The sequence below is a fragment of the Tetrao urogallus genome (genome assembly GCF_951394365.1).
Source record: "Tetrao urogallus genome assembly, chromosome: 1".
Classification (NCBI taxonomy): domain Eukaryota; kingdom Metazoa; phylum Chordata; class Aves; order Galliformes; family Phasianidae; genus Tetrao; species Tetrao urogallus.
The window spans coordinates 133,357,676-133,383,250 of record NC_136813.1 but is presented as its reverse complement, the minus strand read 5'-3'; the positions used below and the strand labels follow the sequence as shown (position 1 = coordinate 133,383,250).

The window sequence follows — 25,575 nt, the reverse complement described above, 5'->3', positions numbered from 1 at the left end:
TGATACAAGGATTACTGAAGGATGGGTCTCTGGAACCATGTATGTCAGCTTTCAATACCCCCATTCTACTAGTAAGGAAACCTGATGGCTCCTATTGATTAGTCCAAGACCAGAGAAAAGTTAATGAAATAGTACAGAAATGGCATCCAGTGGTTCCAAATCCATATACCTTGATGAGTAAAATCCCAAATGAAGATGAATGGTTCAGTGTTATAGATCTAAAGGGTGCCCGTTGGTCTTGTCCCCTGGATCTGGAGAGCAGAAATATATTTGCCTTTGAGTGGGAAGATTCTGAGAGAGGACGAAAACAACAGTATCTGTGGATGGTTCTGCCTCAGGGGTTTGAAGAGTCACCAAATCTGTTTGAACAAGTTTTGGAGCAAATATTAGAACACTTTCAGCCACCAGAGGGATTATCGCTCCTACAATATGTAGATGATCTCTTCTTGTCAGGAGCAGAAAAAGCAGATGTTAAAAAAGCTACAAATGAACTGCTAAACTAAACTAGGGAAACAGGGACTGAGAGTCTCAAAGAGTAAACTATAATAAGTAGAAAAAGAAGTTAGATATTTGGGACACCTGGTTTCTGAGGGAAAAGGGGTGATCTGTAGGATCACCCCAGAGATAATTCAGGGAATTGTTGAACTACCCTTGCCCAGAACAAAGAGGGAATTGAGAAAATTCCTAGAGGTAGTAGGATAGTGCAGACTCTGGATAGAAGCATATGCTCAGAAAACCAAAGGGTTATACCTTGAATTATTAGATGAGGAACCCAACACCCTTGAGCAGACTGCCAAGAAAAAGGAGTTGATAGAGGAATTAAAACAGAATCTAATTCCAGCCCCAGTCCTAGCTCCCCCTGCACTGAATAAACCTTTCCAGCTCTTTGTTACTGTAGATCAAGGGGCAGCCCTGGGAATGCTAACCCAGGAATGGGAGGACAATCATCAGCCTGTGGCATATCTATCTAAGCTACTGGATTCAATATCTTGGAGATGGCCAGAATGTATCCAAGCTGTAGCAGTGACTGCTCTTCTGGTAGAAGAGAGCAGAAAATTGACTTTCAGGAGATGCTTGGTAGTCACTACCCCACATCAGGTGTAAACTATTTTAACTCAGAAGGCTGGAAGATGGTTAACTGACTCTAGAATTCTGAAATACGAGACAATCTTAATGGAGAAAAATGACTTAGTGCTAACAACTGAATCTTGCCTAATCCAGCTACATTCTTGTGGAAAGGGGAGGAGAAAAAACAAAATGTAGAGCATAGTTGCTTGGATTTAATTGAGTATCAGACGAGAGTAAGATCTGACCTGCAAGACACCCCCCTTGAGGAAGGAAAGCTTTTGTTTATCTACTGGTCTTCAAGGGTGGTGCAAGGAAAAAGACACAATGGATGTGCTGTAGTCGAGGGGGCAAAAGAGGAGGTGAGAGAGATGGGCCAGCTGCCTAATGATTGGTCAGCACAGACACGTGAATTATATGCCTTGAACCAAGCACTTCATCTCCTTAAAGGAGAGGGGGGAACCATATATACTGATTCAAGGTATGCGTATGGAGAGGTACACACTTTTGGAAAAATTTGGGAGGAACGAGGATTAATCAACAGTAAAGGAAAGGAATTCCTTCATGAGAACCAATCAGACAAGATCTAGAAAATTTACTGCTACCCACTGAAACTGCAATAGTGTGTGTCAAAGGGCATCAGAAAGGGAATTCGATTATTGCCCAAGGTAACCAAGCAGCATATAAAGCAGCCTATGAGGCTGCTTGACAATCAACAATTATTATGAATTATCTTGTGCTTGAGGTATCACCTCTTCCCAGAACAGATATTCAGTGAAAAAGAAAAGGAAACCTTTAGGAACTTAGGGGCCATGGAGTCCGAGGGAAGGTGGGTGGGAGAGAAGTATTGAATAAGGCAGTGACAAGAGAAATTTTAATCATCTCGCATAAAGGGAGTCATTGGGGAGTGCAAGCTCTGTGTGATGGTGTTCTGTGGAAATATGTAAGCATGGGGATATATACTCTGGTAAACAGGTCTGTAGGGGGTGTGTAGTATGCCAGAAAGTAAATAATAAGGCTATTAGAAATCAACCTGAAGAGGGAGAGAGCTGGGAACTTGACCATTCCAAAGTATTCAAGTAGATTTTACAGAACTTCGCACCCCCTGGCACTCATTGCCATCGGGAAAAGGAGAAAGAATGAATCAGACGATAAAGAAACATCTGACTAAGTTGGTCCTAGAGACTCAACTCCTTTGGAGCAAGTGCTTGCCTCTAGTACTTCTCTGAATTTGGACAGCACCAAGAAAGGATGTGGGGGTTTCTCCATATGTTATTTGAGTTACCATTTTACCATTTCTAGGAAAGAAAAATGAGATACCACAGTTTGAAACTAAAGATATGTTTCTTAAAAACTATGTACTCGGATTGTCTTCCTCACTATCATCTCTCAGGATCTGAGGACTGTTAGCACAAACACCACCTCTGGAATTTTCAATTTATCCATTCCAATCTGGAGACTGGGTCCTGATCCAGACCTGGAAGGAGACAAAGCTGCAACCTGACTGGGAAGGGCCATTCCAAGTATTTCTAACAATGGAATGAATTTAAGACTAGAAATCAAATTGCTGCAGGATTTGAGTCACTGTTCTGGTGGGTGACAATTTACAAAAATGTAGAGTGGATAAACTACATCTATTACAATCAACAGTGATAAACTATACAGGTATAAACTATACCAAGGAGGCACTAAAGAGAATTGCAGAATAATTGGATGCTACAAGTAGGATGGCCTGGGAAAATAGGACCGCCCTAAATATATTAGCTGAAAAAGGGTGTGTGTGTGTGTAATGTTAGGCACTCGTTGTTGCCCCTTCATCCCTAATAACACAGCCCCAGATGGCACAGTAACTGAAGCACTACAGGGGCTTACTACTCTTGCTGATGAATTGGCAGAAAACTCAGGAATAAATACTTCTATCACTGGGTGGTTGGAGTCCTGGTTTGGCAAATGGAAAGGGATGATTGTGTCCATATTTACTTCCTTGATTGTAGTAGCAGGAGTCCTGGTGGCCATCGGTTGCTGTATTATCCCCTGTGTGAGGGGGCTGGTACAGCGATTAATTGAAACTGCGCTGCTGAAGCAAACCATAATGGAGCCGCTACTGTACTTGGATAAAATGATGGTACTAGAAGAAATGGAGAATGAAGAAAGTGAAGAAGGCTTTAAAATCGTACCTTAGAAAAGAATTGCAGAAATCAACATTGTAAAAAAAAAAAAAAAAAGGCGGAATTGTGGGAAGTTGTTTCTGCACTGGATACTGGTAAGGGCAGTTGATCTGAAGAAGTAGAACATAAAGTGTTTGTATTCTGTAGCTTGTCCTTAGAAGTAGCTGATGTGAAAAGTAGAAATACCGTATATGTATTAGTAACATATTTTAGAAACATAATTACTGAATTATGTGACAAATTCTTTCTCACAAAGCTGCAATAGATTTTGAGTATTCTAAACAAGCTTTCAAGGAGCCAAGGCCTTTACACAAAGCAGGACTGTCCCACTCTGTGGGAATGTCCCACTCTGTTAGGATGTCACAGGCAGGCTCCAAGATACTCCCCTCTATCCTCCTTCCAAGCTTATCTGTGTGCAAGGACAAACAAGTGATCAACACAGTGACCAAGTGTGAAGGGAACAAATGCTAGAGGGTAATTAAATAATTAAGAGGTTTATGTTTATGTTTGAATTGCAAAGCAGGTGTCTGAAAGCAATGACCAGGTGTTGAGAGAGCAATTGTTGGAAAGTAATTAACTAATTAAGAAATTTGTGTTTGGATGGCAAGGATTTGTGTTTACTGGGTACTTGTGTGATCAGTGAAGCGTCGCAAAAGAGTGTGAACCTGCAGTACTCAGCCAATGAGGAACCAGGGGAGAAAGAGATAAGGGTCGGGCAATAGGGAATAAAAGATGTAAGATGTTTTCTGTGTGCACTCCTGCTTGCAGGAGGCCCACCATTGCAACTGTGAATGAAATCTGCTTTATCAGAGATACTGTCCTGGAAAATTATTTGGATATTTCCATCAACTATTGACCAGAAGTTTTGTGTCCCTTTGTTCTGTACTCAGTCTTCCCCATCCCACCATCTCCATATTCAGACCTGCTTCCTCAGTGCCCATGTTATTAAGCATGTTGTTATGCTGTGACATGAAGAAATCACAACCTTCCTCCTTGTGTCACCTCTTAAGCTGGTATTTGAATTCTTCTCATTTTGGTAGCTGATTCCTTCAAAGTATGCACAGAAGCACTTTGTGAAGTGCTCTGCTTTGCAGTGCCTGCTCTGTTTCAGCTGCCTGCTGATGGCTCAGAGATAAGCGCTCACTGTCTTCACCTTTGGTTACCTGGCTGCTTCAGGGCACTTTGCACTGAAGAACTTTCAACTGCTGGATTTAACAGCCTCCTGCAGTGAAGGATTAGCTTAGTTCGTGTCTCTTCTGAACTGTAACCTTCAAATTTCTCCTTTAATACAATGGAGTGAAAGTTTTCCTGGATGAAATTGAGTTTCATCTGTGCTTTTCCATCTCCCTTCATCCTTTTCCAATTTTCGCACCCACTTCTGTCCCACAGGTGAGCTGAAAATTCCCAGCTTACCCTTCTGTTTATAATTCACTGTCGTTTCAAAGAGTTCACTGCATTTTTTTGAGCATATTGCCAGCATACATAACTGTCAGTCAAGGGAGTGAACTGGAGATCTTTGATCTTCCTTGCATTTCCGCTGATTCCTTCTAACCTTCCCTTGACAAACCTCCTTTATGATTCCTGCAGGGACTTTTTTCAAAGATAACGATTTCATTTGTTACAGTAATCACCAGTCTTTCTCTGATCAGTTCTACCAATACTGCTGACACATTCCTAAGATGCAGGACACGTTTTTAGTGGGATGTGATCCATCTGAAAGTAGCACAGAGTGAGCACTTGTGATTGCTCACATGGAAGATGTGGGCAAACATCCCCCTGTGATCAGCTGCTTTGGAGGAAAAGGAGGTGGAGATTACAGGAACTGTGGCTGGGGTAGAAAACAGAACTGGAAGCACTGGGTTTGGGTCTTTAGATAGAGAAATATGGAGACAGTAGATCCCAAGAGGGTGAGACAGCAGGGACAAACAGCAGATTGTGTATTTCTACCCTGTTGCCAAACACTAAGCATTAAGTACAAGATCCCAGAAACAGGCTGTGATTCTCCAACCTGGCTGATCCTCTAATTCCAACACTTGGCCACAGCTCCATGGGAGAGGATAGCAAGTGCAGGACTGGCGCAGTAAATACCCAAGCATTAAAAAAAAAAAATCCAAAAAAACCAAAATAGCACTTTCTTAGAGGAATGAGAAATGCAGGCACTTCTGCTAAGTGGTAGGTCTGGGGCTACTGCTCTAAGGGGAAAGGAGGAGGCCGTTAGTGATCCAGGCTGCTAAGCAGCAGTAAAAATGAAAGAAGACAGAGCTTCTGTCCCCAGCCCTGCACTGGGAGTGCTGCCAGGAATATGCACGTTCCTTCCTGCTCTCCTTCTATCTGTAGTATTTACAGGCAAGTGCTGGAGAAAACCAGAGTTGTATCTTTTTGTAGAGACATAATATCTATCATTATTTCATAGATTTCATAAGTAGATTTCAGATATCGGGTGAAGAAATGTGGTACTGATAGCTGCACCCAAAGCTCTTTGCTGTACAAGAGATGCATACCAGCAGTGTTCAAGAGAAAGCACAGGAGTTCTGCACTCAGCTGATGGGCCTACGATGCAGGCTGGCAATATTTGGGCAAGAAAGGAATTAATAACTGTGTAGGATCCAGCCAACATTCAGCATCCCTCTGTATGCAGGGTAGCACCTGTAGAGCCTTGGTTCCTTCATCATTTGAAAGTGAACCACTATCTTACTAGTAGTAAAATGAGTTGTGATCCTTTCTATCTCTTTTGGCTTTTGTCCACATGATCTGAGGGTTTTCTTTTTTTCTGCCTATTTTGACTAACATTGTTAGTGCACACACATTGTCCTGAACTCTGAGCTTGCTTGACCTTCTGTGTCCAAATATAATAAAAAGGATTTTTATTCGTGACTCAGTCTCAGAAATGTTTCTTTTTTTTTATTTCTTGTCTGAGATTGCTGCCTTTAAAACACATACAGTGTCTTCCTATTGTATATACCAATTCATTCACCCAAGCATCTGCTGTTTTGTGAGGCAAAGTAGGGGCTGCCTTTATGGTCAGCAATTTCAACACAAGATGGTGGTGGTGCTGGGGAAGGTGCTTGCACAAGCTAACATTAGATCAGTCAGTCTAATCTCCCAGGCCAAGTTAGGTCTGTGCTCAGGCTTGTCCTCAAGACAATCCTGTCTTTCCATTGCCTCTACAGAGAGATTAACCTCATGAACAATGCTTATCCTTAGTAGAGCTATTGCAGACACTCGCATGGACCTCCACATACAACCAAAGCAGGGCACAGCAGTGAAATCACATTTTGATCTTTGTGATATCTTCTGAGTATGAAGTAAAGAGGCGAAAGGCCTTTTGCTAAGTTTCACAAAAGCTGAAGTCAGCTTAAAGCAATAGATCAGCTCAGTCCTCCTGCTTCACTTTCTTCTCTGCAGACCCCACCCATGATTTATATGTAGGTCTGCTCTTCTCACAGTGACTCCATCAGCAGCTGGGCAGCAAGCAGGAGAGCTGTCAGCCCTCATCATACCCTGAGGTGTGACTCAGAGTGTCCTCTACTGGGGCACAGGTTGCCCAGAGAGGTGGTGGATGCCCCATCTCTGGAGACACCCAAGGTTGTGCTGGACGGGGCTCTGAGCAACCTGATCTACATGTGGGTGTTCCTGTTGATTGCAGGGGAGATTACCAGGTAGCTCCAACTGAAAAGCTTCTGTGATTCTATGAGTACATTTACCCCCTTGCCTCACCAATGCAGGTACCTGCACTGCTGCTCGCCAAACTGATCTAGATTTAAAGCAGCATTGGTGTGGAGAGAGTCTTAAAATGCATTGTGGATAAACAGGTCCAGGTTACTATGAACCTGTCTTAGTTCAAAGGAAAAGAAATATATTGGGAAAAGGAAGGAAAGCTGCACACGCCCACACCAGTCTAAGTGTGGGTAGTGGCCAGTCTGCCTCTACAACCAGCTTAAAGTGTTTATAAAGCCACAGTCTTTGTTTCTTCATCTGTGTCTTGCAGGATCACATTTCCTCCTGTTTATACATGCCCAAACTTCCTCCTTTATTCCCAGTTCTGCTCAGTGCAGATTCATGCCCAGAGGTCAGAACAAGCTTGTTATGGATAACCATAGCAGTTTGGAAAAGGCCAGAAGTCATAGGAGGCTCTTAAAAGTCCTTAGTCAGGATGAACAGTAAAGTCTATAATATGTTGACTGAGGATTAATTTTTTAGTGCATTATTCACTTTCAAGACTGGAATTTTATCTTTTCTCTAGGTTTCAGGAATCCCTCGGGGTAAAGCTGCTGCCTTCTCATAACATTTTCAACATTAGAGCCTCAAATGCTTGATGAAAAATGTCTTTTAATCTCATCTTTTCCCCAGCAAAGATCTCCAAGTTTGCTAAAATATTAACTATGGTTTTTAATATCCTAAAGGGACTGAGTTATCTAGAATTCTACTGCACTTATGACTGAAATTCAAAGCTCAACACATTGTAAACAGGCTGTCAGAGGAGATGAAGCCTCATGCTGCTCCTGGAAAATTTTTATTTTGTTGTACAGTTTTAATTATCCACTTTGCAGCAACAACAAGGAAGCACAGACAGAGGAGCAAGGAGAGCTAATGAATGAAAATCAAATTAAGGATTTGAATTTTCTGTGAAAATGGCCCGAGGAAAGGTTTGGATGACTTCACAGAATATTATGGGTTTCCATGATAAACACTGGCAGAATTAGTTAGAGATTATGTTTCAGTATTTGACTGACTTATCTCTCTGGTTCAATAGGAATGGAATTTTGTAAGAAAGCAAACAGTACTGAAGTGGAAACACTCTGAAATCTAGTATCAATTCAATGCTGAGACTGGGATTAATGCGTAAAGCACTGCTGCAACACTGGAAATTCTTGCGAAGTACCAACTCCCAACATATTTACTCTACTGGGAAAAAGAGAGAAGAAGAAAACTTAGCAGTATATTCGATAAAATACATCAAAGAAAAAAATAATACATGGAGATACTGTGGAAATGCCTTAACTAAAAGTAATGCTAGTGGTGTCTTACAACTGTGGCAAACAACCTGGGAACCTGAGTGTTCAGAACCACTCTAGTTTCAAGGTAAGGATCTATAAAACCTGACATAAACATTCCGGTGTCATGCACAGATCTGACTGCCTAAAGAGACAGCCCCAGCTGATAAAAGGCTATGAGGCAGAATAATGTACATTTTCATCACTGCGTGAGGATCCTGCAGCTTTTCCATGGTACTGGAAGGTTCTGGCTGTATTTCTGAAAAAGTGTCTTTCTGTAATGGACTCTTCAGTTTACAGCAGAAAGAAGAGAGAACAGGGCAAGCACTTCTCTCTTCAGCATAGCACAGAACCAAAGTTCAGCCTCCAGCTCCCAAATGTCCCTGAAGAAGCTCATTTTGCCATCTAAAATAAAAAGCTGAACAACAAATTTGACTGCAATTCAGTTTTGTCAATACTTTTTATTCTTTCCTCTGTTGTCTTAGAATTCAGAGTGTTTCTCTTGTTCTACCTTGTTACTTCTGTTACTGTTGGTAAGTATGCAAGGTCAACTAAAATGGCAGCTCCCTTACAAAGTACCCTTATAAACACCCAAAAGGCAAGTGTACACTACCCAGTCTCAGATACTCCCTAGAGCTCTGAGGATGAGAGAAAAACAGCTCTGTTGGCGTTACATGGTATAGCAGTAACTCAGAAAGAGAGCAGTGAGAAGAAACGTGGAATTAACTTTACTCTTGTCTGCTTTAAGATATGCTTCAGCTTGTTGACACGGTGCCAATATTACCGTTGCCATGTGCATCAAGAGTTAACAGATATTTTTTTAGAAATACACCTTTTAAAAGTGATGTTATTCTGAAAAGCAATAAGTAAGGATGTTCTTAAAATTCGTGCATCAGATTTGTGGATTTGTGAAGGGCTTTTTTTTTGTTTTTGTTTTTGTTTTTCAAATATAACTGTTTCTCCCATGACTAGAAAACCAATCAATCACAGACACAGTCAGAGATACTCAGGGATTATCTTTACCCACCAGTTATAGAAGGTTCTACATGTCAAATTAGGTCATAACTATGCAGCCCCGTCATTTCTAAATTGTACTCTCACAGATAATCCAGAGTCACAGACATTTTGCATGTGTTTCATTTCATACACACTCCTTTGTACAGATTCCAACTTCTTTCACAGCAGAGAAGAAATCAGAATTGGGTCTTGCTGCCTTTAAGGTCTTTCTACCTGTGCAACACATTCTTTTCAGGGAACCCAATTTGGTAACAAATAGAACAAGAACACAACTTGCTCTTTATGAGCTACTTTGTGTAGGAAAAGTCTAGCAGTTTGGTAGGCACAAATCTCTTGGGATTTGGGATTACTCACTTGTGTATAAAACAAGTAGTTCTTCACTTTTTTTTGTTTGTTTGTTTACAAATTTGCCCAAGGAATGTGAGCAATGCTATTATCCCTCCCCAAAGGCCATATATGGGGAGTGGGGGTAACTATATAAACAGTTAGAACTACGCTAATTGAAACGTATGCCCCTATTTACACTGAAGAACCTTTCCCTCACAGCTGAGGCAGGTGAGCTATGCCTACATACCTACATCTATAGCCCGCCCAGACAAGTGTGTACTCATTTGTACATTACAGGTCAGACTCTCTGCAGCCATAAAGGAAATATCTCCTCAGCAACAACTTGTGATTCCTAAACTGTGGCAAACTTGCACTTAAGCAGGAGATGCTAATGAAAATACAGAGAAAATTTCTTTCAGCCACTTATTCTAATCTCATTAATGTCTCTTCTGCCAAGCGTAAGAACATTTTAAAGTCACAGAAATACAACTGATCCCAACAATTCTATATATATAGTCCACTGTAGAATAAAATGAAAACACCACAAAGTAGGGACTATCCATTTTATTTTCTTTAGAAATGGATCCATGAAACCACTGTGCTCCAGAAAAAAAGAAAAAAAAAAAACACACTTAAAAAAAACCCCCAACTTAATAGAACTTTTACATCAGGTAGCCTCCCCCTTAACAAAGCTGCACGTTGCTTACAGTAACGCAGATTGGATCTGGAGCAATAGGAACATGAATCCAGTGCCACCCCAAAGCTATGCTGATAGCAAGTACATTCACAAACAAAACCCTCCCCCCCTAGTTCATCAAAACACCTGCAGAGTTCTACTAGCTAGCTAAAAATATTTCTGTTAAAATAGAAAAAGATTTCTCTACAAAATTTTGGGGGATAGTCATGACATTTCTTCTAAATCTCTCTGCAGACAACTAAGTAAGGTGATATAACAGTTTACCTAAGACTTTCAGTTCCAAAATTTCACCGATTTTCACTTTCCTAAAAAAAAGTCCAACATTGCCACCATGTGGTCAGAAACAGGCATCGTTCATCGTGGAAGTCGCACGTGATATTGGAAGAAACGCACCCAGTCAATGAATAACCATGCGGTAAGTCAAAAACGAAACTGAACTCTGAGAACGGTGACTTTATGCAGGAAAACCAATTCTAAGTATGGGCCAGTCTACGAAAAATACTTTGCGATTAAGTCTTCAGCATTGTGACACACCTCTCCCTGAAGGCACAATCCATTTCCACCCACCTGCTAACAAGCAAATTCTGTGTGTATGCAAAGCACCCAAGACCATTCATTTCTTTAAATGTAACATCAGTTGAAAATTTGGAAGCCTTTTTTTCCTGGGATTTAGGAAGTAAAATTTCGTATTTTTTTTTTTTTTAAACCAACAAAATATCTTTCACATGGATTTCTTCATTGCTGCCTTTCTCACACTGAAGAGATACGCTTCATAAATAATGTTTAAGAAGTTGTCGTCGTTCTGAAAAACAAAACAATTGTTACTACAAAGGAGACATTCTTGAGTACACAGACAAGGTTCTTTTTTCATTTCACAGACAAAATACTTTTCAACCTTGCTCTGTCTTAAGAAGCACACAACAGAAGGGCTATTTCCTGTACAAACATATATTCTATGGCTTGAATGTAATATATAACTGGATGGGAAGCACAACTCTATAAGTAGTAATGAATAGACAGAAAGTAAACTTTCTAAACTCACATTGATTTATCTTGACTACGCTGTTCTTGCATGATACTGCAAAGAATACAGTTCAGAGCAACTTGATCTAACTAACCTGATCTAAAGCCCCTGTTCATTGCAAGGGAGTTGGACAAGATGATCTTTAAGGGTCCCTACCAACTCTGAGGATTCCATGATATAATCCTGTAATTTCTTCTCTTTGCCCCCACTTACCTAACAGTTTCCTTAAGTTTCTTCCGTTAGTTCACTGATTATTGTAAGTGTCTCTGAAGGAACAGTGGAACACTTTGGGTTTTGCTCCTATGCTAAATCCTACCTGGACAAATACTTCTATCTTGTTTATCACAGAACACCTTGGGCTTGAAGTAACTTCAAGTTCATCCAATTCCAACCCCATCCCAGAGGGAGGGCTGCCACCCATCCAACCTGGTCCTGACCACCTCCAGGGATGGGGCACTCACATCTTCTCTGGGCAGTGTGGGCCAGGGCCTCACTGCTCTCTGAGTAACAAATTACTTTCTAACATCTCACATAAAATTCCCTTCTTTTAGTTTAAATCCGTAAGCCCTTGTCCTATCACCATTAGACTGTTTAATTATTTTAGACTTAATGCTCCTACCACGAACTGCTTCTTTGGCTCTGCTGCGTGTTTAACTTTCCTCTTTAGAAGACCAGTTTTTTCAAGAACTAGCAAACTCACATTAAGAAAAAGTGTCTTAAGTAGCTTACATAAACATATGAAGATAATTAAAATCAGGGCAGTCCTTGAGGAAAACCAGGAGCAACTGAGATTGTAGTGTTATATAACTGAAAATGCTAGCTAAGAAACTAGCGATCAGCATCATGTTATTAAGCAGTAAATGATTTCCAGGTAACACAGTTAATCCTAGCTGCCATCAAGAACAGCAGGACTGAAAATGCATTTTTCAAATATAATTTCAGAGCACAGAATCTAGTTTTCTTTCACAAGTAGTCTCCTTTTCAATTTTGTACACAGTTTGCCTACTATCCAGATATTTTACATACGTAAGACAAAATATTACAATACTTTTATTTTTAAATCCAACATAAAAATAAAGAGGAAAATGAGAAGAACATCTAATGTCTAAAAGACACTATTTTATTTCTAGGTCTATAATTTAAACTTCATTTTATGTGAGTCACTTCAGCATTCCAATAAAGACATATCGTATTGCCAAGCCTTACAGGCATAGTTTGGCCTACAAATTAGACACTTCAACCCGTGCCTCCATTCATTATGTACTATAGCCAGTTCTTTTAATTCTATAGTCTCAACCTCCACTCTTCAGGTATTAAGTTCAGAGCAAGTTACTGAAAAAAAAAATCATAATCATTCATATAATCGCAGACCAGGAAACAATAATGTCCTATATGCTGTTAACGCTTTCTCAGATTTAAGATCAAATAATTCTAGCAAGAGGAATTTTAGCATTTCAAGTAGAGAAGTACATAGAACAGATAAAACTAGCATGTTGTTACTTACAAACATAAATATGTTAACCTGTATTTTAAAGTTGCTCACATTTCCCATGTGAGTTGTTCTTGCTGCTAGCATGCCTCTTTAAAGTATTTGCCTGCTAAGATAACCAACCTTTACTTTGCTAGAAATTCAACAGGTATCTTTCCAGCTCTCAGGACAGCCTTTTGAAGCTTTCAGTCATCTTTATTCTTTTCCTTCAATTGTATCATCTCTTCCTAATCTCAAACTACATTGACTAATCACAGTGCATTTAAGCTAGCAGTATGCAAGAAGAGGCTATTACCTCCCTGATCTATGGAATAGTGCTCAATTAACACAGCAATAAAAAGCACAATTCCAGCACATACTTAATTACCCCCTTAGTCTCTAAACAGATGAATACAACTCTTCAGATGACCAGGTGCTTATATTAAAATGGGAATAAAGGTTTAAATTGAAGTAGAACTCTTGGCACTTTACCTGGATCAGGTGTAGAAGTGTTTCCTGCAGCTGCATCTTTGTCACTGAGCTGCTGGTGATCACAGGTGGCTCTGGGGTTTGCAGTGGTAGGAGAAGGTTAGCAGAGCTGGCAGAAGGTTCTTGGTTTGATGCTGCTAACAGCCCACTTTCATTGGCTTTTGGTGCAGCAGGTGTGGGCTGAGTGAACACCATTGGGGACATCAATAAGGTAGGAGTCACAGTGGCAGGAATGCGCTGAGGTGAGATTACCTGTGCACATAAAAATTATCAATTAAATAACCTATTTAATTAATTATATATGATTTGAGATGATTAAAGCTGCAGACTGATTAGCAACAGGTACAGAAACTGTGGGAGATTGGTATAGTCACATGAACCTCCAAGTTCAGGACTCCTATATGATTCAATTCCAGATTAAAAGGACCTCCATCCAAACTGAGAATGCAGTCATGAGTTCAAATACAATACAGTCTACCTGTCAGGCAAGCGATCTGAGTACAAAAGCATGTTATCACAGAAATTAGACTATTGCTGAATAATGAGCATTTTCAGAGAATGCAGGTGAGAAGTTTTCCATAAGGTCAGTAAGCCCTGAAGTTTGATAATATTCTTTCTTACTAGCAAATGCCAATAATAAAGCTCAGTCTTTGTATCTAATACTAGAAAATACTTGCCAATTATCACTTTCGATATATGTACATATATATACGTGCATATATGTGCATACAAACACCTCTATATTCTCTTTTTAAGCTAGGAGAAGTGAAACAAAATGGAGATTAAATGATTTATGTAAAGACCTGCAGCGAACTAGTGGCACTGTAAGAAACAGAACTGATTCCCAACCAATACTCAGCTCATCAAAATGGCCCTCAAAGAGAAGGAAAATCCAGACACTGCTGAAGTTCCACGAGTTGTCATATCCATGCCAACATGCAAATATGGGTGTCAAAGAATTTTTACATTTCAAATTTGCGATACATCTCAGAACTGAAAAACCTGCAGGATTAGTCAGCACTAGCAGATATAATATATGGCAAAACAAAGTTTATTCACTAAGTTTGTAGATATTGAAACTTTCTGCTGGTAATTCTAGTAATAAATCCTTATCAGCTGTCTCCTCAGCATTCAAGCACCCAATCTTTTTTTTCAAGGAACAGAATGCACAAAGAAATTAGTTTTAGCCCTCCATGCTTGGAGCTGGAACATGATTTATTGCTATTCCACGAAGGTGAAAGGCTACAGCATCACTCCGCTCTGTGTCCTGAGTTACATTTCAATTTTGAAGAGAAATTAAGACTAAGAAAATAGATCTGAAGTTGATCTCCTAGGTGTGCAAGACAATGCACATGAACATTAAAAAGCATTCTTTCTTTCACTGGTTCTCTTAGCCCTAGCCACAATTGCTCTACACAAGACATTTCTGAGCAATATTAGGCAACAGTACAAAAAGAATAGAATAATGAAGACTGAGATTTCATGCTCGCTGGTGCTAAATTGAAGGAAACAGAAAGACTAGGGGCCAGGACAGACCTACACACATTAGAAAGCATGCAATATGCGTCTCAGGCAAAAATCTCCCAGTACACTTTCTAGGTAAACATTGTTCCTCTGTTTCTCAAATACAGAATATTACTTAAAAATTCAACTCTCTACCTGCTACCTTTTTTTCTCCCCTGTGAGATGAAAAAGTAAATAATCAAGTCTGTCTTACAAGCTCCTGAATGAATTAACAGTATTTCTAGCTTAATGCAGGTTTGCTTCAGGAAGTAAAGTGGCACAGATGTTTGTACACCTATGCTTAAAAACCAATGCTCATTTTAGAGGAAAACCATCAGAAGTCCACGGGGCCATACCGATGTAGATTGAGACCTTCAGCATGTGCACACACATCTCCTGCAGATGTGCCTGTAGAAGATCGGCTGCCTCCGGACAATCAAGACAGCATCTCTGACCTATTCATCCATGCAGCTTGAATAACTTCTCTTTAGTTTATCCCAAGTAAAACTGGTGGCTTACCTGAAATCAGATGATTTTTCCTAATGTGATTTAAAGAATGCACATGCTCTGCAGGGTAGGAGCCTCCAGCAAAGGAGTGGTGGGGAGCAGCTGGAGGAGGTAAATTATCTCACTAAGACAGGGAAACCTAAGACTGATGATGTCAAGGATCTAAACGATGAGTCCTTTGAAATCAAAAGACACTTACTTCTCTTTAGAGTCTGAGACAAACAAACAAAATTTGACACAAATTATGTAACAGATAGTTACTACTGTCCAACATACATGTGTTTTGTTTTAACAGATATATCAAAAATTGTTTATTTTGTTCTGGATAGAAACAGCTTTTTGGAAGGGTTTTCCAATCATATGGATGGTATATGGAATAAGCAATGCTGCCATCTACTGGCGACAGAGCTAATATCTACAGCTTACTGCAGTATTTCAAGTACTTGCCTCAGAAGAATACATGCATCTTTTATTCTCAGCCCATACTAAGTGCTTTTGTGTGCAAACATTAAAATGTATTTTCTTTTGCTAAGAGATCATGCTCAAAGCTTCTGCCATTTAAAAAACTTATGTGTAAAAAAAAATATGTTTTAAAACATAAGGGCAAATTTTCAGTTTAAATTCAATTCAGATCACCTCCAGCCACCTGACAACTGATGCCCATCAGCAAATGTAGGGCACTGGACTGGCATTGCTAGTGTGATTCCTACAGAGCAAAGCTTTTGCCAAAAGCACTGGAAACACTCTGTACAGACATACAACCTTCAAATCAGTCTTTTAGCCTTGAGTAATTTTGTACAAGGCGTAACAGCCTTTCCAAAACACTACAGATCCCTTTCTTTCTCACAGAATCTAACAAGAGCAGCTTGTGCATCCAGCCTTCCCTGAATTAGCTCCAGCTTTTTCAGGTCAACACTTACATCTCTGAGTCACTAATAACAGAGTGGGAATCTACTGTCAGTTGTGCAGCAATAAAGTAAGAACAATGAAAAAATGTGCAAGATAGTCACTGCAGCACGTACTATTCCTCCTCTGAAGCACAAATGCTCACTAAGATATGTTTAATGTTGTGTATGGCTGCTAGCAGCTAGACATTACAGCTGGCAAATTCACATAACACCACGCACTAAGAAACACATGGCGCTCCTGTAATGGGAGACTGGGACCAGGCCCTGCTTCCTCTTTCTGCGTGTGCAAAATTCCACTTGCATCAAGCACTCCTGTGGAACATCAGCACCCGGGGGATGCCATGGGCTGTTTGTAGGGGCACTATTTAGAGCTGAGAACACTTCATCTAGGAATGGCTCCAGAATTTTAAAAACAATTGCTGTTACAATGCAGCCAATTATAATGCTAATCGTAACATTGTTTTGTCTCTTGAGTATCATCCAGAAAATTTTAATTGATGCATAACTATCGAATCTGAGATTACATTTCATGACAAGTTTAACATATCTTTTGCATTCTTCCTCGGCATGCTTATAATCTCATGCTGAAACTGCAGTTATGGTAATAGGTATCTTTGATGCAGGCGTCACACCACTAGCTACTATGTACTGGACATACATTCAGAACATGTAACACAGCAGGTTTATGACATTTTTGATGGAAAATGCTCTACGAAATCAAGTGAGTGGTATACAATATAAGTGGACTTCTGAAGAAAAGATCAACTTGTGTCAAGGTTATTGTAAGCATTCTCCAAATCACAATTCTGATTAACATAAACACTTCAGCATGCATGAATCTATAATTGGCATAACTCATGCCTAATACTAAGCACATGTTTAAAAGCCCATTGCAGATTAATGCATTCTCATTGCATCCAAAGCACGTGTTACTCACTGTCTGCATAAGGAATACTTCTCAGAGTAGGGCTAGCATCAGACAAATGCTTCCAAGCATTATTCCTTCGCTTTTCATGTTTAGTTTTATTTTTTATTCTTCTGTAACTGGTCTTTTCCTCTCCACGTGGGAGAGCGCAGTTCTTACACCATATGGAGATGCAGAAGCCAATTTAAAATTGGACTTGTAATGTGTCAATTGTGGAAAAGACTATTGCTTTAATTTTCTCAGCACTGCTGATAGATCTGGGATGTTCCTGTAATGTGATTTTTCCAAACAACAAAGACACTGTCCAGATACCCTTCTATTCCTGTCAAGCGTTTTAGCATTCACTTTTTTCGTGTGCTGGATTACAGTAAAAGATGCAATACCAAAAGATAAGCAATTACAGAGAACAAACCTTTTGCCGTATTTGTCAGCAGAATCTACTTTGATCAATTTTGCATGAGCATGTGCAGATATATTGATGCCAACTCAATTTCACTCAAATGTCTGTCTGCAGGCGTGGCAGCGCTTAAAAGCTTTTGTCTATAGTATGGATGCGATTATAAAAACATTAACGTCGGTTTTAGAAGTTGTTTTGAATTGTTATCTTCAAGAATCTCTTCATATGGCAAATTCATGGTAATCTACGGGAATAAAGACTTATTCCTTAATTCCTATCCTTTTTTTCCTTTTTTTGGGGGGGGGGGGGGGAGGGGGGGGGATGGGGAAGGCAGAATCTGCTGCATATCAGAGAGGCCATTCCTTCCATATTGCAGAGATTTAGGTGTCCCAAACAATTATTAGTCATACTTTCATAATTTTTAGTCTGTTTATTAAGTTTGATTATTATTATTTTTATTCTATTTATACAAAAATGTGTCAAAAACTGATCTAATGCTGTTTCAATAGCAGCTGTAGCGGTGTCAGCATAGCCACCCCTAGGCAACTTCAATCTTTTTGGACTGCTCACAGCCATGCAAAGTGGGATTTAGAGTCTCTTCAGTTTTTTTTGTGTGTGTGTGTGTGTTTCTGGTTTTGTTCCTCCCTTTTAAAGCAAACTTGCAGCAATAATTCTAGCGGATGTGACTTCCAGTAAAAATTGTCCCTTCTCTCAAGCTATTTCTCTATTTATACTAAAGCTGTAAAATTATTGTAACTGCATTATTAGTGAGATCCTCAGAGAGCCTCAGCTCCCTTTTCATACTAAAACTAATGCTGACATCAGTTTTTTTCTCAAATATACACAAAGTCATTAGCCTCATCAGCATCAATACGGATTTTTCATTTGAAAACACATCAAGGTTTCTTCCCCACTCTCTACTGCACATACTAGCTTATTATGCATAGCCTGGTACTTGCCTCATTTCAGTTTTATCTTCCAAGTAAGAATGTCTTAAGTCTCCATTCTATACGCGCATTTCCCAATGAATTGGACAATTTCTTTCATTTGTAGCAGGCAAGTTCCATTCCCAGCAAAAACAGTAAATCACTGTGACCCTAGATCCTCTTTCTATTCATTAGCATTTCACTGGAAAGTCAGATTGCCATCTGTAAGCAACTGATCCTGAAAAATTTCAGTGACTAATCCACCAAACGCTCCTTCGCACAGATTCAAAATCATGCTAGTTTAATTGAAAGAATTAAAATAATGTGGCTATTCGTTCTATCAAATTCATCTTCCTCTGACCTCTCTCATGAAATTAGAAATCATGATCTGTCAGTGTTTATGACAGATGTAGCCCACGTGGCCCTTAATTGTTAAATGGCTATTTCAGGCTCCTCAGGTGAAAAATAGCTTTCTAGCAATAAGGAGGATATTTGGAGCAATAGTGTTTCATTCAACTATTTAAGAAGTTGCAGCAGATAAGCAGCAGAAAAAATAATGATTTATAATTTGGGTAAGTAACTTGTAGACTCCAACACAATATAAGGCTTATGGATTCTGTATCTCCTATAAAGGAAGTAAAAGGGACTTTAATGCTCATCCTCAAGCAGAGTACACATGAAGACATTCAAATGAGGAAGTTCCTACAAAGAATGACACTGTTAGCAGTGAGCAGTTGTCTAGGATTAGTAATCACGTTTGAGGTTCTCCTAAAGGACAGAAAAATGTATTAAGTAGAGACGTGTCATCTCTTGATGTCTCCTGAATTTTCTGGCCCCAATATCAGGGGCACAATCAAAAGAACTCAGTATTTTGGAGATTTGCTTTTTTTTTTTTTTTTTTTTTAGAAAACTGCTTCTGAAATTGTTTATTTACCTGAAAGAGAGAGCTCTGCTTTTCCGTACCCGGTGCCTTTTCTATCCAGGAATCCAGTGGTTTCAAGGTGTTGGTGTTCTGAGTAACAACAGGAAACTTAGCTGCCAAGGTTGGTCTGCTGGATACATGCAACTGTTCTTGTTGCACGATCTGGAGCTTCTTCAATAACTCCTGAGGTGATATCACCCCAGAATTGGCTGTCTGATTGCCAGAGAGAGAAACTGGTTGTCTAGGAAGTTTGGACTGTTCTTTACCAAGTGTCTGAGACTCTAAAGTCTGACCTGGCAGGGAACCATTGAAATATACCAAAGGTGGCTGGGTCACATTATTCATCTGTGCTGCTGGTGCTCCAACAGCAGCAGGAGTCCTGCTGAACACAGAAGCTGTTGAGTTCACAGATCCTGTTGCACTGGGATCCATTTTAGTCATCGACCCTGACTGACTCTGCAATTTCTGTAACAAGCTCTGAGTACCAGCAGCATCCTGAACTACGTGAGACGTTGCAATGCCACGAGAAGTCACAGGCTGGAAGAGTCCTGTGAAAGTCTCACCCACAGGGTGGATATTGCCATTTTCACAGAGTCGGTTCTCAGGAAACTCAGCAAGCGGGTGAAGGTCTGTCCCACGCACCATCAGCTTTTGAATAGCAGGGCAAAGCTGTTTCTCTGCACAGGGAGAATGCCTGCTAGGTTCTTCATAGGACAGAGAACGTACCACACCCTGCCTAACAGGAAGGTTCTCTTGATGCTGTTTATTAAGTGGTTCTGTGACATCTGTTTTCTCTTGTTTTCCAAACAGGGCTGTCAAAGACAAGTGTTGCGGTTCAGGATCCGCATTCTGCGAAGGGACAAAGAAAAAAATCTTAAGTGTAGTTATGTCACGCATGATAAATAACATTAAGTGGTGACAATATTTAGCCAGCAGTATTCAAGAAAAAGCCAAGAGAACTGCTATGCTCTTTTCTCCCTAGAGAATTTCTAATAGTTCAGTCACATCAGAAGGGCAAGAAAACAGTTGTCAAGCTGCTAATGTGGGAGAAAACCAGTGAATCTGAAAGATAGCAGTGGTTTCACTTTAAATACCATAAAAGAGCACCTACCCGTCCAGCCATCCGTACAACATTAATAAAGAACAAAAACCTCCCCCTGTGCAGAGCAAGGTCACTTCTGGTACATCTCCTTGTCACAGTTGACTGAATTCAGCTTTTGCAATATGGTATAGTTTGAAGATGCTTTTGTAAAAGCAAAAGACTTTTAGATTACCTAAAATTCCCTTGAAGACAACAAACACAAAAAATGTGGTTCAGCAATTAACTACACCAGCTTGGGATCAAAGCAGCATCTCAACATTGAAAAACAAGGTGGTTTTTAATTTTTTTATTTATTTTTAACTGCTGCATCAGGATGCTACGTCTCAGTACTCAGATTGGTGGGATGGAAGCAGACTTTTTTATATATAGATTAGTTTTGCATTTAAAACATAATCCTTACTGTGGTTTTACCACAAATTCTTGCACTGATTTTCTGATCTAATTAAGTACTCTTGGATGACTACTTGGTTATAACACTAGTCAGAACACACACAAAACACTTTACCTTGCTTTGCTGAGATATTCGTTGATGTTGATTTTCACTAGGCTTCACTGGAATTGGTTTGATTAGGTTGGGGTTGTTACAGATTGCAGAGGAACTAGTTATTTGTTTTGGCTCAGAACAGGTCTTACACTGAAACAGAAAAATCAGTATTTTTTAGTAACTGTTATTGTACTTTTCCCTCTTAGTTCTCTACCACAGTAAAATCCAGACCTAGCTGGGTATTCAGTTAGCAAAAATGACAGCCCTAGCACCATGAGGTGTTACGCTGTTGAAAGAACTACAACCTGATTTTCTAAAATCAAAAGACATATGTAAAAATAAACACTTAACTCCAAGGTTTTTTTGAGCACAAGGTTTCCCCTTAGCTTGAAACTCAGTTCTCATCTTTGGCTTGTCCTGCACTTAACACAAAATCAATCTGACACATTTTTCCTGTATCGGGAGTCAGCAAGACCTTTAATAGTCTCAAGTAGTTTAGATACAGGGATTTATGTACACACAGAGTATTTAAAATGCTTTTTGCTAACTGCTGAAATTTTAAAATCAAATTCTATTACATAAACATTCCACAATGTGGGAACTCGTATACTCACACAGAAAAATAATTAAAGATTTAATCAAGTTGTAGATTAGCATGTTTACCTATTATATATGACGGAATTAATAACTGTATTTATAAATGAGCAGGCAGAGACAGACGACTAAAAGTAGTCAGAGACAAGAGAGGCCATCGTTTAATTCAGAAAATGTGCAGAAAACACTGCATGAAAGAGAAAGAAAATACGGAATAGGAAAAAGTGAGTAACACAGTTCTATTTACACTGTATCCAAAACAAGAATCTAGTCAACAAAATTAAAAAGTACTGAATGTACAAGGAACGCTATTGTCAGTGTAATAGAAAATAGTACTTCAGAAGTCACTGACTCTAGATATGACTGAAACCAAGAAACTGTGAAGACATATATATATATATATATTTTATATATATATATTATAAATACAGTATATTATTATTATATATATAAAATATATTATATATAATTATATATTATATATAATATTAATATATTATATATATTAATATTATATATATTATATATATTATATAGTATATTACTTATATTTATTTTATATATTTATTTATTTATTTATTTATTTATTTATTATATATTTTAAGGTACCTACAATTTAGGACTAGAAGAAAACAAGTACTCCTATTTTCAAGGAAGGGCAAGAAAGAGTATTTGCAGAACTTCAGGCCAGTTTGCCTCACCTCAGTCTCTGGGATGGTGATGGAAGAAATCTTCCTGGAAGCCACTTCTAAACATGTTAAGGAAAATAGCATGAGCAGAAATAGCCAGAATGGATTTACTTGATCAACCTAATAGCCTTCTTCAGGGAGATGAGTGACTCAGTGGGTAATGGTAGAGCAGTGCATATTGTTTAGCTTGATTTTAGCAAAGCCTTTGACACTTAACATCCTCAAAGACAAACTGATGCAAAAGTGATGCAAACTGAAGATTAAAATGCAGGCTAGGTAAGCAGACAGTTAGGACTGAAAACTGTCCGATATACTGGACTCAAAATATTGCTGGTATCAAGTCCCACTGGGGACCAGCTGCTAGTACTATTCCCCAGGGCTTGATATTTGGGTCAATACTGTGTAACATAAGTAATAACCTAACTGATGGAACAGAGCAGGCAAGCAGAGGATGTAAAATGAGACTGTGTGGTCAGTAGACCCGGTGGTTGTGGTGCCATTCAGAGGTACATCATGAAGTTTAACAGAAGAAAACTGAAGATGAATAACCCTATGCACCAATATGGGCTGGGACCAAATGACCAGAAAGTAGTTTTGCAAAATTGATCCAGGGCTCCTGGTAGACATAATCATAGAATAGCTTGGGGTGAAAGAGATCCCAAGGATTATGAAGTTCCAGCTCCCTTGCTACAGGCAGGGTTGCCAACTGCCAGATCAAGCACCAGATCAGATTGCCCAGGGCCCCATCCAACCTGGCCTTATACACTTGGAGGGATGGGGGATCCACAGCCTATCCGGGCAAACTGTTCCAGCATCTCACTCTCTCTGTAAAAAATATTCCCCATCATCTAATCTAAATCTCCCCTCCTTCAGTTTAAAACCATTCCCCCATGTCCTTTCACTATTAGATAGTGTAAGATTTGATTTCCCTCCTGTTTATAAACTCCCTTTAAATACTGAAAGGCCATAATGAGGTCTCCCTGCAGCCTTCTCTTTTCCAGGCTGAACAAGCCCAGTTCCTTCAGCCTATCCTCATAAGAGAGGTGCTCCAGCTCTTGGATCACCTTTGTGCCCCCCCCCTCTGGACCTTCTCCAAAAGCTCCACATCTTTCCTGTGCTGGGAACCCCAGAGTTGGATGCAGTACTCCAGTTGGGGCTTCATGAGAGCTGAACAGAGAAGGACAATCACCTCCATCACCGTTCTGGCCATCTCTCTTCTGATAGAACCCAGGATACCACTGGCCTTCCAGGCTGTAAATGCACGCTGCTAGCTCACGTCAAGTTCAAAAGTCAACAGATAAAATATGGAATATACAAAATTCTGTTTAAACTAAGTAAAAAACTTTACTATAAGGCTGTTCAAATACCAAACGGACTGCCTGAAGTGCATGGCAATATTCAAACCCTGAATTAACATGCCTCTAGGCAACGTGCTCAAAGCAAATGAGGCTGGACAGAACTTTGAGATACCACTCAATAAGCAATAAGCACAGGAACTCCAAGGGAGGTTAGTCTGCACTACTCAGAGAAATTATTTTCATAGATTCTTTTCAGCTGACACATTGTTATCCTTGCATTTAAGGAATCATTTTTAAGCACACGAAGACACATGACTGAATTATTCTTAAATCACTTTGTAACTTCACTTTCTCAGTCAATTTCTGACCAGTGACTTTTGTTGTCACTTGTTCTCTTAATGACAATTAAATATCCTACCTGCTAATTAGCAGATTAAAACATTTTGATAGTTCAAGTAACTGATTCCTGTGGCCACTAATTTGACCTACACTAAAACAGGTGGATATCATTCCCTTTTTATTTTTTTTTGTTTGGACATATCCTAACCCATTATGATGTTATACAGAACAAACACACACTTCAGTAAGATTAAATATCTCTTCTCTCCCAGATTGCTCTCTTTCTACAGTATGCTGCCTTTTCTTCAACATGCCTCCTCACTGCTATTTTTCACCACAGGTTTTTAGGGGAAAACACATAAGCACCTACATAAACTTCTTCAACATGACGTATGACATAGTCTTGTAAATTTCATAATGAGTTCTGCAGACTTTCAATAAATGCAGTAGGCCCTTATTTCTCCAGGGTATTTTAATAAGCTGAATTCTTCGGAAATAGTGAGTACCTTAGATACCACTGCCATAGCCTACATAGCATCAAAACTAAGTGCTTACAAATGAGGAGTGCTCTTACCAGTGTAAGAGCATTTTTTTAGATGCTATTCATCAGCAAAATGAAAACATAAACTATAGCAGCATATACAGAGGTCTACTGTGGATGACTTTTACTTTTGACTTGGTATAATTTTCCTGATTTGATAACATGGCTAGCAGGCTGGTATCCAATACAGGAGTATATACTGAAGAAGAAAAGCCTTGTGCTGATTTCTACTACTGAAGCTCAGAATATAAGGTCACTTCGGCACACTGGCAGCATGGCCTAGCTGATAAGTAAATTAGGAACACCATCCTGACACTTAAGCCCCTGTTGTGTGGACAGGTAAAAAAGATACAATCTCCCATCATCATCAAACAGCAAAAAGCAGCTTTCATAGAAATGTCAACATACTCTTTAGTGTTAGAACCAGCAGAGTAATGATGTGCTACAGTACTTCGTGATTACCACATCTTGCTTCAGAGGTCAGTCCTGTAATCATGTGTCTTGTTCAAAGCTATGCCCCTACAAGAAATGTGTACGCAATTAAAAAGTTCTAAGATCAAGCTGAAGACCAAGCAGCATTAGAAAAAAAGGAAAACACTGATCAAAAAGAATATTCACTGAGGGTGTCTTAGGCAAGTTTGTCTTAAACGTCTCCGACTACACGAAACAACTGCTCTCTGCTAAAAGATTTCATAGTCTACCTGTGCAATATGAGGCTCAAGCTGAACAGGACATTGCCAGAAGAAATCAGGGAATGGTCAAGCATGGTACCATAAGCAGTGCAGCTGTCCAGAAGCAAATGCCATGTCACATCATCATCTCATGGTCTGTAGCTGAAATCTGACTGAGAAACAAGCTGCAAAGACCTCTCAAGTACAAAAACAAGATGCAAGAAGGCTTGATATCAGGAAAAAACTCTCAGCCAAGATTTGATGGGATTTAGTAGAGCTATGTAGGTCAGCTACACAGAAAGCAACAGAGAACTTTGAAGCTTCACAAACTTAAATGTGGAGAATCCCTGGAAATGTCTAGCTGATGTAAAGCAACCACAAGAAGATATTAGTGAGCAGACACATGAAAATGCGCAAGGTGCTCTGCAGAAAAGAAAAGCTCGAGGACAAGAACAGTCTTTAAAGAGAGAAGCAGCAACAAGGATATTCAGACAGAGCCCTCCTTAAGCAAGACATTCAC

The 25,575-nt window shown here is 39.5% G+C and overlaps 1 protein-coding gene across 1 annotated transcript in view; it reads right to left on the bottom strand.

The window, feature by feature from the left end:
- Nucleotides 1-10,903: 10,903 nt before the first annotated feature.
- The window catches only part of DCP1B (decapping mRNA 1B), a gene marked incomplete at its 5' end in the record, with an annotated part of 40,869 nt that continues 26,197 nt past the window's right edge, over nt 10,904-25,575 (bottom strand). Inside the window, 4 exons of the mRNA XM_079548100.1 lie at nt 10,904-11,070; nt 13,253-13,501; nt 19,350-20,186; nt 20,945-21,073. Coding sequence (XP_079404226.1) covers nt 10,990-11,070; nt 13,253-13,501; nt 19,350-20,186; nt 20,945-21,073 — 1,296 coding nt within the window. The 3' untranslated portion in view covers nt 10,904-10,989. The remainder of the gene's footprint in view (nt 11,071-13,252; nt 13,502-19,349; nt 20,187-20,944; nt 21,074-25,575) is intronic.